This window comes from Gymnoscopelus braueri, assembly GCF_963280865.1.
Source record: "Gymnoscopelus braueri genome assembly, chromosome: 5".
Classification (NCBI taxonomy): domain Eukaryota; kingdom Metazoa; phylum Chordata; class Actinopteri; order Myctophiformes; family Myctophidae; genus Gymnoscopelus; species Gymnoscopelus braueri.
The window spans coordinates 31,337,111-31,349,823 of NC_137606.1; the positions used below are offsets into that span (position 1 = coordinate 31,337,111).

The window sequence follows — 12,713 nt, forward strand, 5'->3', positions numbered from 1 at the left end:
TTTACAAAGCAACATTTTAGCGAAAACGTTATAATCCTAACGCGCATAGATGAGACCTATGGGTTTGCACTGTTTCTGTTTGTATTGTGTACCTCCCCGAACACGAGACCACAGTAGATGACTTTACAGAATAATTATTTTCAGTGGTTCTCAACCTGTGAGCGGGACCCCCAGGGGGGGGGAGTCCCCAGATGACAGTGAAGTGACAATTATAAGGACTTTTAAGACCTTTTTAATACCTCAAAAAGAAAGAGGCCATCACTGCATCAAAGGTAATCAACAACAATAAAAACTGGTCAAACTTTGGCCAAATCATCAAATAAAATAAGAAAGAGGCAAGAATTGTGAAAATAGCCAATCTACTGCAACGCGAGGCGTTGTGAGCTTGTAGATCGAGTCAAACAAAATGTAGCCTAATGCCTCAACTCCTACAATTCCAAGAAGTGCTTGTCAGGGTGGGGGGGGGGGGTGTCCCCAGTTCAAATATGATTATTTTGGGGGTGTCATCGCGGCCTGAAAAGGTTGAGAACCACTGCGATTATTTGATGAGCAGTGGATCAGCTCTATACATGTGATCATCGTGTGCATCATGTTATGTTCGCAGGCCCCGTGGTCCTCAGCACCGAGGCCCAGCTCTGCGCGCCCGTGGTGGTGGCGGCGCGGGGGACTCTCTCCATCACCACCACTGAGATCTACTTCGAGGTGGATGAGGAGGACCCTGCCTTCAGACGGCTCGACTCAAAGGTCAGTGACCCCGAAAACTGTTTTTGATTCAAAGTTTTTTAAAATGGACAGATTATCTGCCCGTGTCAATGCGTTATAATCTGTCAATTACCCCAGTAGGCCTAGTTCTCAACCTTTTCAGGACCCCCCCAAAATAACAATTTTTGAACTCACGTGGCATTACATTTAGTTTAACTCGATTTGTGCATCTTTCTTAGATTATTTGAAAATTTGGCCAAATGTTTGACCAGTTTTATAGTATAGTTTGTTGATTACTATTTATGCAGTAATGGTATTTTTTCATTTAATTTCTTCTTTTTTTTAGGTATTAAAAAGGTCTTGAAAGGTCTTGAAAGTCCCCCAAAAAAAATAATCATGTGGGGTCCCGAACCACAGGTTGAGAACCACTGAGATGTGGTCCGCAGGTTATAGGCTTTGTAAGGACATGGCGACATTTGTTCTGGAAATATTTGTTTTGTTTATTTTCTTTTGCTATGTTAAATAAAGATGACGCCTTGATATTTTTGGCGTCCCATAAACCTTTTATATCAGTCAGTTGCAGTCAATGTAACAGTTAAAAGGTCGGCACGTATACTTTGATATTTGCCATATTTATTATTGGGTAATATGTAGAGCCCGTGACCGTGATAATTGGGGAAGTTTTTAATTCCGCAAATGTGTCTATTGCTCAGCTGGTTTGGGGTTACTTGACTAGGCTAATATTCACGGGTATCCTGCCTGAAAATGCAGATTTAGCCTTTCATAGATGGATTATGGTTACAAAGCTCATTTAGACACGTCCATCATAATTCAAGACCTGTACACCAACCAGTAATTCACGTCCTTATATTAGTATAGTGCATGTCTTAAGAGGCCTTCCACTATTGCCCAACCCCCATTTAATAAACCATAATGGGACACAAATATATAAACAGATTGTTTTATTAACTCTTTAAATTAAATCAAAGACAGAAATAAAAAAAGAATCAGATCACAGATGTTATAATCCAGTGTATTTCAAGTGCATTTTTTTTTCTCATTTAGACTGTATATATATACTATATATATTTTCTTATTTTCAGCTTTTTTTAAATCATGTAGGCCTAAGCAAGGTATTGTAAAAACAACAAAAATGATCGAGAACTTTAAATAAGAATTCAAGTAAATTTATGGAATGTTTTAAATGTAACCAATGTTTTAGGCCTACCATCAAAAATTGAATCTTTAAAAAATAGAAAATGTCCATTGAAACAGATGAATCAGACTACCACTGATGCATGTATAAATTAATAACTTTTCTACCAGATAAAAAAGTTCATGAGTAGATTTAAAACATGTGGGAACCTATTTACGTGTCACAGAACAACATTCACAATTTCAGACCACTGAACCACAATCAATGAATGTATTTACAGTATAAAATGTACATATGTTTTTTTTCCTTTTCTTCCAAGGCTTGTCACGGGGCTTTATTTTAAAGCATTTAAGGAAATGAAAGATTTTAGACAAATGTTTGACAGTGGCACGCAAATAAAAAATAAACCAGGTAGGTGGCCCTTAACTTTAAATGTGTTCCTAAATAATGACACGGCTAAATGGGATACCTACGTACATTAGACTGTCATTTAAAAAAAATCTTATTGGAATAGTCAACAGAGGAAACAGAGGAAAGTCACTTTTCACAAGACTGTGAAAATAAAACTGATATTTCTGTTCGTGTACATCATTAGGCCTCTTTACCACCACTTTTAAGACGAGGTGAACTAATAAATGTTTTACCTCAGAGTTTCTCCAAGCTTTTGGGGTTGGTCAGTATTTCTCTTGCCAGGCGCCAAGTCTGTTTGGCTGCATTCTCGAGAGACGAATGAGGTTTTCCTTGAAACAGGTCTAAAGTGGGCAGGAAATAATGAGGGCACCTTCTGCACTGCAAACACGAAATAAGTTGCAATAAAATCCCGTTCAGGCGATCGCCGAGGCAGCTCTCGTCCCAGTCGGACTCCCTGGGGTGCTTCTCGCACTCGTACGAAACCAAACTCTTCATGTGATAGTTGTTGAGGGGCGTCCCGGGTAGTTCAAGGTGACGGTCGCGCAGCGTCTTGAGGACCGACAGAGCCTTCTTCCTGCATCCCCCCATGAGGAGGCGATTCTCGGCCTCGCCGAACTGCAACACCCAGGCGTCGCTCTCCGCCGAGCTCTGCTTGCCGTTCAGAGAGTAGCACTCTTTGGACAGCAGGTTGAAGCCCTCCGCCTTGACCTCCGCGACCCTGTTAGGTCCCGGCCAGGGGATGTGAGGCAGAGGCCAGTGCGCGGCGCTGCGTGGCCAGATCCCCGTGCACTTGAACGCCGGCGTGATCTGCACGATGTACCGGTCTCTGATGCGTAATCTCACCTCGCTGGTGTCCGCGACCATCTTGACAACGTCCCTATAGCTGCACTTATCCACCGCCTGAGCCACGAGCGTCTGGAACCGGGAGCGGATCTTGCGCGCCGAGAGGTAACCGGAGGCCGTGATGAACTCCACCCAGAGGGACATGCTCCTCTTGCGGCCGTCGCTGAGCTTGAGCACCGCGCAGCCGGGCAGCGAGCCGTCGTCCACGAAGTTGAACACCCCCATCTGGTTGAGATAGAGCACCACCTCGAACTCGTTCGGCGAGATGACCTCCAGCCCCTCGAAGCGTCCGTCCATCTCGCTCAGCGAGCTGATGAAGCGGGGCTCCTGCACCTCCACCTCCTTCAGGACGTCCGACACCACCTTGCACACCTCGCGGATGGTCTTGGAGATCGCCGCCTTGCGCGACTGACATTTCTCCTGGTAGTATTTGTTGAGGTGGTAGACCAGCTTGGCCTGAGCGGCGATCATGTTGGGGCAGAGATCCGGGTTGTACACCGGAGTCTCGCAGTACGCCGACGGATCCAACGCGGCTGTTTGTACGGGAGCCAATTTTAGAGAAGAAAGAAAACGATTTAAAAAGAAAAAAGGGTTGTCTATTCAATAGACAAGTTCTCTTTATTTGTGCTCGCGGCACATGCGTATTATTAATATCACCGCGGGTTAAACCATGAACCTTTTATAGCATCGAACTGCTTCAACTGCAGCAAGTCCTGGAAATTTTGCTGGTAATCAGAAGTCCATTTCACGCGTTAGATTCAGTAGTAAAAGAAAAAAAATAAATGCTTTTGTTTTCTCTAATGTTTGCGTGCAGTTCGGATCCCGCATATAAGCATATAACGCATAAAGCATACAGTGTAGAGTAAAGCAGGCTGCCGGTGCTGCTGTGTTTCAGAACAGACACACACTCTCATGGAACTATAAGGGAGGGGTTGAGACCGAGATGTCCAATCGCTGTCCGATTCGTCACTGCCTCCAGTTTATGGAAAACAAATTAATCCCGGGGTTGGTAGGATATTATACACAAGTAAGAGTAAAGGTAGTAGGCTAGTATATATCGAGGAGTGGAAGTATAGCTACGCATTTGGAGAGAGAAAAATATCCTTTTCCCCTATATATACAGATAGCATTTCTATATGGACTGTGTTGCGTTTTAGTCTGCTATTGAATTAGCCTAGGATCAATATCGTTGATGTATTTTTATCGGGTCTGACTTTTACTTTCGTATCTCTATTCTGTTCTTTTCTATCGTCTCCCATAATGGGAGACAATAGAAAAGAACAGAACAGAGATACGAAAGTAAAAGTTAGACTCGATAAAATACATCTCTGATAGTCTTGATCCAAGGCTACTATTGAATCATGTAGAATACAGTAGGTGGATTTAGAATTGCTAATGCAGGCTAGCCTACTTCTTTTTTTTCTCTTTTGAGAATAAAACATAATGACAGCATAACAATGTATCGCCTGTATGCACGTTTTATTCCATCCTTGATTGGAGCGCTAGATGTATTAGCCTAGGCCTGTGCATCCTGTGAGTTTATTCCGAATCCTCCTAAAATTATACAAAACTGAAAAATTAGGACCGTGTGTCATGTAGCTATATTTATTACTTAAAATGCATGACCTTTATTGGGCATATTGACTGAAATGTAGGCTAATTGTTTCTTTTGTCGTTTTGCAGAACGCATCAGCTACGTTTTTTGAATGAGGCTATGTAAATTATACAGTGCATCTGAATCATCTTGATCTGGCCTATATAGGTTACAGTGTATGGGTCATACTGTAACAGTATGGGTCATACTGTAACCGCGGCTACTAGAATTAATGGAATGCATATTTATTACCAGACGTTAAGAAGACGAGGTTATGAGTTATTTTTTGTCAACTTGCTAATATATACCTAATACCTAATGGTCTTCTTGTAGAACAAATACATGGGTTTATTATCTGGATGCTGGCATAAAGCAATACTTTTTGCTATTCTAAACGTTCTAGTGTACAACACGTCCATGGACCATTTCCAAGACCGACTCGTTTTTTCCTTAGACACAATTAGTCTAATTTACAAAAAATAAATAAAACTGGACCACATTTCCAGCGTTTTTTTAAGAACAAAATAAAAAGATGTCCGACATGACAACTAAGCCTTTACTTTAGCCAACTAATTACACTTCAATGTAGACCTATTTCGCTAGTTTACTGCTGAATCGGGGCAGACCTAATTTATATAGGCTATAGCTTAATGATTATGTAGTTATAATCATAACAGACTCTTACAAATCCTGACAATAATGGAAAGCAACAATTTTATCATAATGATGATGATTATTATTATTAAATCTAGATTAAAAATAGATTTATCATGATCTTATAAGTAGCTAATTAAAATAACAATGTTTAGGATGATGAACCAAATGCTAATAATAATAGCCTATACATATTTTTACTAGTTAATAGCAACAGCATTGATAATATATTTTATAACAAATCTGGCAATACTAATATTCAGTTTTAATAATACCAAATTATTTTGTTATAAGATGAATTATAAAAATCATGTACAATGCTATATAATAGCCTACATTAGTGGGCTCCTTTTCGATCTTAGCCTACTGTTGGTTTGACGTATGCTCATTCACAATAAAGAGATCTCCCCTATACCAAAACCCTCCCTGGCTCTCATTATTGCATTGGCATTAGATCTCAGAAGGTATACAGTATGTGAGTACTTTGAAGATGACTTCAAAAAGATAACGTTACATGGATCAGATAAGGAACACAAAGGCATTTACACTCAACCCTGCTGTAGTCTGAATTGCATAAAACCAGACATTATGAGGGCAGTTTTGCAGCTCGTCACTCCTGGCTCTGTTCAGCATGTATACGTGGATGAGAGACTGAGCGAGAGGTGGTGGCGTGCGGGGGTAGGAGTAGGACCCTGATGGATAGGTGACTCCCATTATCATCACTGACTGTCTGGGACACATTGCCAGCTTGGAAAACAGTGATACCTTCCCACTGTTACACGATAAAACCCTCAGTGTTCATTTTAACTCTGAGGGAGTAACCAAAATGGTCCCTTACGTGTACAGTTTGGTTACATTTTGTACACTCTCAGAGTTACAAATGGATAAATGAACACTTAAGGATTTTACTGTGTACCAGGCAGAGATCACAGATATGGAACCACTGTTTTTGTAGGCCTATTACATCACTCATTTTCAGGAATCACATGAGGGAGGTAATGCTGTATCGCTTCAAGCTATCACACTGAAGAACTTACTGGAAGTTAGTTGACATTGTCAACTCTTATGGGTCCATTTGGGTCAATTGTCACACTCGGAGTCAAATTAACACAGAGGACTTTACTGGGTAGATTTTATTTAACTATAGCTACCAGGGATTATATGCCTGTTATACAGACACGTATTGGGGGAATAAAAATGGATACTCTTGAATGGTTTCGTGTGGTCAGAGGTAGCCAAGAGCGATTTTCCCTTTCAGGCTCTGATACTTTGCCCCCCCCCCCCCCTAAATTTCTCCCTGTGTCTGTGGCTCAGCAGGTACTTGCCTTTTATTGGAACCAGACTGCCCTCGCTGCAGACCATCTCGCTCCACGTCTGATACCTCAAAATACATTTGCACTTCTTGAGTTTGTCCTCCGGGCCCTGGCCATCCCTATGCATGATATAAGGGGGGGGGGGGGGTTCATTCGGATTATCACCTCTAATCTAAAGCATGTGGTGCCACGGATTTTACCGTAACTCAACCTGTTCCTCAGTCCAAACGCTCCCAACAGTTTCTCAGGTCTTGCCCAAGACCACCAAATCTTCTTAACCATATCTTTGCCATTATAACATTGCGAGCTTTGTTGCTCGGGTTGTCACCCCACTACACTATTGGAGGCCCTGTAGTGTGATATATGAGGCAATGATTCCAGTCTAGCCCTATTTCTGACCCAGAGAAATGCATGCATGATTGTGTAAATCAATACAATGACTTCTACTTCCCCCAATTTTGCACAAGCATGTGACCCTCTTTTGAAGGCCTCTTTGTTTCCAGAGCTTGACTCCATGTTCATCTTTTTTCTTTTTTTTCTCCATTTTTCTCTTTCGTTTCTTCTAGCAAGACTGATCCTCCTGTCAGCATGGTCTGGCATGAGGTCAGTAGTTCTTGTCTGATAGCTGAAATAGCTCCGTAATGACACAACTCACGCTATGAGTGACTTGAAATGCTATTCCGTCCATTGAATGGATGTGGAAGAATTATTCAAAAGACTCAAAGCTATTATTTATGGTCTGATTAACACTATTAAGTGGAATACAGCTATGATTTTATCTAATACATGTTTAGCCTAGAAGAATCGTTGTGTATTGACATACATTCCTAATGATAAAACACTTGGACTGTTCCAGAAAACTAAGCCTGGGACTTAATGCAATCATCTTTTCAAGAAGTGTCCCAAAATTAGAGATTACAGGGTCAGGACACACTCCATACTGTAGTGGAAGCTATAGCTCGAAGTCTTACACATTTTGACTGAATGGTTAGGATAAATCATTTTTTAAATGTTGACCCCCAGTGAAAAATGATTGATAAGTAAGCTCTATAGAAAAAGATAAATGATCATCTTTATTCAAAAAAATTTTTTTAAACTAAATGTTTAATTATTTATTCTATTTGATGAAGTGAGGCATCTGTGTGTGTGTGTGTGTGTGTGTGTGTGTGTGTGTGTGTGTGTGTGTGTGTGTGTGTGTGTGTGTGTGTGTGTGTGTGTGTGTGGGTGGGGGTGTGTGTGTGTGTGTGTGTATATATATATATATATATATATATATATATATATATATATATATATAGCTGGTTTAGCTGAAAGCCCATTATATAAGTAGCTCATTTTAAAACGGATCAAGACTTCTATGGTGCACTAATTTGTGGATAATAATATATAGTTTGTATGAATAATCCTATTACCAACAACAAATACAGTCTTCCCTATCTTATTCTATCACATTTTGGGGGCATTTTGGGGGTGGGGGGTGTCCCATTCAAAAGGGAGTTTACAAGCTAGTTCCCTATCTACTGTGCAGATTAATCCAAGTAGAGTTAATGGAGTGGCATATTTCTATATAAATCAGATTAGGAGGAGTGTCACTTTAGACATATGAGATCAGCACTGGCTCTCAGGCTGTGAAAAATAATATGGTATAATCTCATGGGATAGCAAGTCATTTTGACACATTCTTTTTTTCTTCCTCTTTTTTTACAATTTAATTTGTCCTAAAATAGAATTGTCATTGGGATTTTTAATAACCAGAACATTATTATTCTAAGCAATATGGTGTCTCAGTGGGGAAGCCAGTTAATTTTTTTGGCTCTCCGCCTCACACTGCGACCCCCCTTTGAATTGTGTCCATTCATTTGTTTTATTCTCCACTGTGTATCAGCAGCCTCCTTCCGTGAGAAGTCAGGAAGCAGAACAATATAGCCAGAGGCTCTAGGAGACCCTCTAGTGATCAGCCAGACAGGCCCTGTGTGCTTTGAACGATAGATACAAAGAAAACACACGTAACACACACACACACACACACACACACACACACACACACACACACACACACACACACACACACACACACACACACACACACACACGCACACATACTGTAGGAAACTTCTCCCTCCAAGAACATTTCCTGGAAGGAGAGAAGTGTAAATTATGAAAATTAATTGATTGTCTCTGCTTCATTTGGCCCTTCACCCCCCCCCCCCCCGCCACCACCACCCCACCACTCTTCAATATGGTATGCTTGTCAGCCTTCCTGATAAATTGCATGCATGTATTTGCATCAATTTAGCATTAATGCAATTTAGTTTTATTTGAGAGAAGAAGGTGTGGTATGTCTCTTGCAGGAGAATCTGTACGGAATGACACTGTGTTCCCCTACATACTGTAGGTTATCCACTTGGCAGGGTGCAGTGAAAGTGCTGCCGCAGTGTTTTCCTCTCTTTTTATTAGCACGCAGTTAAGCGCCGTATTTTGCTTTACATGACAGTGCTAAACATTGTATATGTCAAGAGAGTGGAGCAGGAGTGGGGCGGGCTTATTATTCCTTTATTTGTTTGTTTATTCCTGGTGTTCCCTACACAATGGTAGGGCTTACATTTAGCTCTGGAAATTGACTGGTTTATTTAAGCATGCATGTGCAGTGAGGTGGTTATTGTCTGTCTGGGGAAAAGCTATATGCTTGGTTTTCCATCTCGTCTGATGTGAAAGGCAACAATGCACCAGTGGCAGTGTGATTAATCTTAATGTCTGGGAGACGTCTAGTGTCTAAAGGTGGGCGCTATAATCATCTGCCCACTGACCCCATGATACTCATCCACACAATCGTCACCTCAGTCCCGGCGTCCTATAAGTAATTTTTAAACCTTAGATTAATTGAACACGCAACATCATGTGATCTAAGACGTGCACATAGAAATACAAAACAAAGGGAATTAAATTAAATAGTGAATCTGCTAGGGCTTCAGTAAGCAAAGGCTGGTGTTAACGCCCATGATAAAATTAGGCAATGTTACCCAAATAAAGGATGAAGGGTTCATAATTGCCACTCCTTGAGATCTGAGGTGCCGGGTGCCAACTGTCAGAGCAGGGCTAATGATGACAAATGTCTCTGTATGCAGATTGCACCAGCAGCAGCAGCAGCAGCAGCGACACAGGCGTGCAAGAAAGAATGAGAGGGCCACATACGTATGTGAGGGCTTGTGTGCATATTATCAATGTCTAACTTGAAAATACCCCCCCGCATGATGTTCCTTTTCTAAGGGGCTCAAGACAATGTTCCATAATATGGTTGAGTACCCTATGTGTGACAGTACTGTTGTATCCTATGACAAGTGATAAAACTTTATTCCTTTTCAGTGAAAGGAAGTAGTGCCTATTGTGGACTTACTTTTTTCCCCTGACAAGTAAAGATCCATGTCAATTGGACTTTTTGGATTATTAGATTATTTCAGGATAGGGACATCCATATATCATGTTGGATTGTTTGTATACATATTGTTTGTATAAATATAGCTCTGGTTGGTACAATAGAGCAATATTTATACAAACAATCCATCGACAATGGAAACATGCAGTTGTATCTGTGTATACTTCTCCTCATTAGCTTTTCTTTAGCGGAGTGTTGGTTATTATTGTGTAAGATTGTGATGTATAACCTGTAGGAAGTAGGACAGTGCCCTGTTTTCTGAGCTCATGCATATAATTTAGCTCAAAAACTGTGTTTGGTTAACATGACCAAAAATAATGATTGTTTTATTTAGTTTTGTTCGAAAAGCGTGTTTTATATTAACCACCTTTGTAGCAGAAGGCCATAAATCTGATTTCACTTACTGTGACGTAAGGCTCACGCTAATAAAAGAGCAAACCCAGAGTGTTGCATGGCCAGATTTCCCCAATTTGTTGCATGAATGGCTTTTGAAAGGGGTCCCACTTTGTACAAAGGGAGCCTCCTCTTTGTTTGGTTTCGCCCCATCTGTGTCATCTGGTGGCCTGTGCAAGAGGGTGGTGTCTTGGGGTGCTCCCCAGCGGCGTTGCCAGTTGTTTTATGGACTCAACGGAGTGGTGCTGGGAGTTCATAAGTTGGCCGGCCCATTGTGTGCTGAGCCCAGCTGACACGTGTGAATTGACTCCAGCATATTGACAGATCATTTCCATTAATGAATCGGAGGAGTCTGCCTTGTTTCACTCTGTGATTTATGCCCCAGCTTCATCACCCTCTTTGCTCAGGGTTAACTGATACCCCCCACGCAACACGAACAAGGGAAGGGGGCTTTGTTTAGTATAGTTTCACACAGTAAAACCCTCAGTGTTCATTTAACTCTTGAGAGTGCTTTTGCTCTGTGCTATAATGTCAGCATTGGTGAAATTCGTGTTCTTCATTCATTGACTTGTTGACTTGTTACCCAGCGTTTTTACATCAACTATTTAGGTCCAGTATGTTACTGTACTGAGAGATGTTTTGTTAATAGACTTATGTAAGTCTAAAACTGTCCGTTGGGGAAGGAATGTATCACTTAGGGTGGTGCCATGAAGGGACCATTTCTAGACAGCGGTGTTTCATACATTTATCAAGGACGTCTGCTTGGCGATGGGTGGCTGTTGTCCCTTGTTGTGATACTGAGATGCTTTTTCTTTCTAACTGCTGGTGTGTCATCAGGCGGCCCTGAGCCGTGATGGCGACCATCCAGCTTGTTCAAAAGCAACAGCTACACACTGCTGCTAGCGCTGGCCCCGGTCTGCCCCCCCCCAACACACACACACACACACACACACACACACACACACACACACACACACACACACACACACACACACACACACACACACACACACACACACACACACACACACACACACACACACACACACACACACACACTGCTGCTGCCACATGTAAGGCACATTTGCACGCCACCATTTTATGCTGCCGTCGCCCTCCCTTCAGCAGAGGGAGGGAAAGAAAGAGGGGAGGCTCACCCGGAGCGGATGAGAGACAAAGATGGCAGCAGAGACATTTTGTCTACTTTGATTAGTTCTGGTCTCGGTGAGCAGCGCTCAATATTAGCCTGTTACCAGCAAAGCCACTCGGTGCAGCACAGACGGGAATCACTTCACAATCAAATCTAGCCCAACCTCATTTCCATCCTCTTCACTTAAAAAGTGGTACATATGGGAGCAGTATACCAATTGCTTATTTTATACGGTAATTAACACCGGTCAATCCGCATTACGGGGAGGGTGTGTCGCAGCCTGTGACAAAGTTGAAATGATAATTCTTCTATTTACATATATTTTCTTTCTGAGAAAGGTAGATATTCTAAGTGCCTCTCATTGCTACCTGGGCTGTTGTGATGCATGTCATTACCTAAAAAATGAATGAAGAAGAATATTAACTTTTCTGGGGTTCACTCACGTGAAGGAGTTGTGTTGTGACAGTGTCACGTTCTACCCATGTCAGAGGCATCATGAATTAGGGCCGTCGTTTTCATTTCTTTTTTTCCCTATCTGGTATCTGTCAACTTAAATTGGGGCCCTAAACAAATACTAAACCCATGCCCTTTACAAGGCCAGGTGTGTTTGTTAGTGTGTTTGTGTGGGTGTGTGCATGTATTGTTTTGTATTCATGCCTGTGTGAGCATTAGTATGAAATAAATAAATAAATGAGTGAGAAATGGAAAAATTGACCTTTGCATGTCCATTTTTACACTTTAAGAGTAAAATTAACAGTACTCTATTTCTATTGTGTGGAAACTTGTAAATAAGATGGGCATTTGCCTGCCTACCACATGAAGCATAAGTCTGCCTATGGGGTGAACATTCAGCTAAATTAGCAGATCTGCAAGCTCTCTAAAAGCTCTCTAAAAGCTTGTGGGCTATTTTTGGCAAAGACATTTGGTGTTAAGGGGAAAAAGGAGGGGGCCTAGTATAGACCACTGGGGAATGAAGTCAATTAGGGTGCATAGAGTTTGAATGGTTAAGACTTCCATGGAAAAATAAACACACGTTTAAGCCCTATTTTATACTGCATCCTGTT

The 12,713-nt window shown here is 41.5% G+C and overlaps 2 protein-coding genes across 2 annotated transcripts in view; one reads left to right on the forward strand and one right to left on the reverse strand.

The window, feature by feature from the left end:
* LOC308086198 (neurobeachin-like) overlaps positions 1-12,713 on the forward strand; it is a gene marked incomplete at its 5' end in the record, with an annotated part of 275,853 nt that overhangs the window by 195,726 nt on the left and 67,414 nt on the right. Inside the window, 1 exon segment of the mRNA XM_080429641.1 lies at positions 605-744. Within this exon segment, the coding sequence (XP_080285767.1) occupies positions 605-744 (140 nt within the window).
* mab21l1 (mab-21-like 1) lies at positions 1,707-3,956 on the reverse strand. The gene has a single exon (XM_080429640.1). It carries the CDS (start codon positions 3,581-3,583, stop codon positions 2,504-2,506), a length of 1,080 nt encoding a protein of 359 aa, XP_080285766.1. The 5' UTR covers positions 3,584-3,956; the 3' UTR covers positions 1,707-2,503.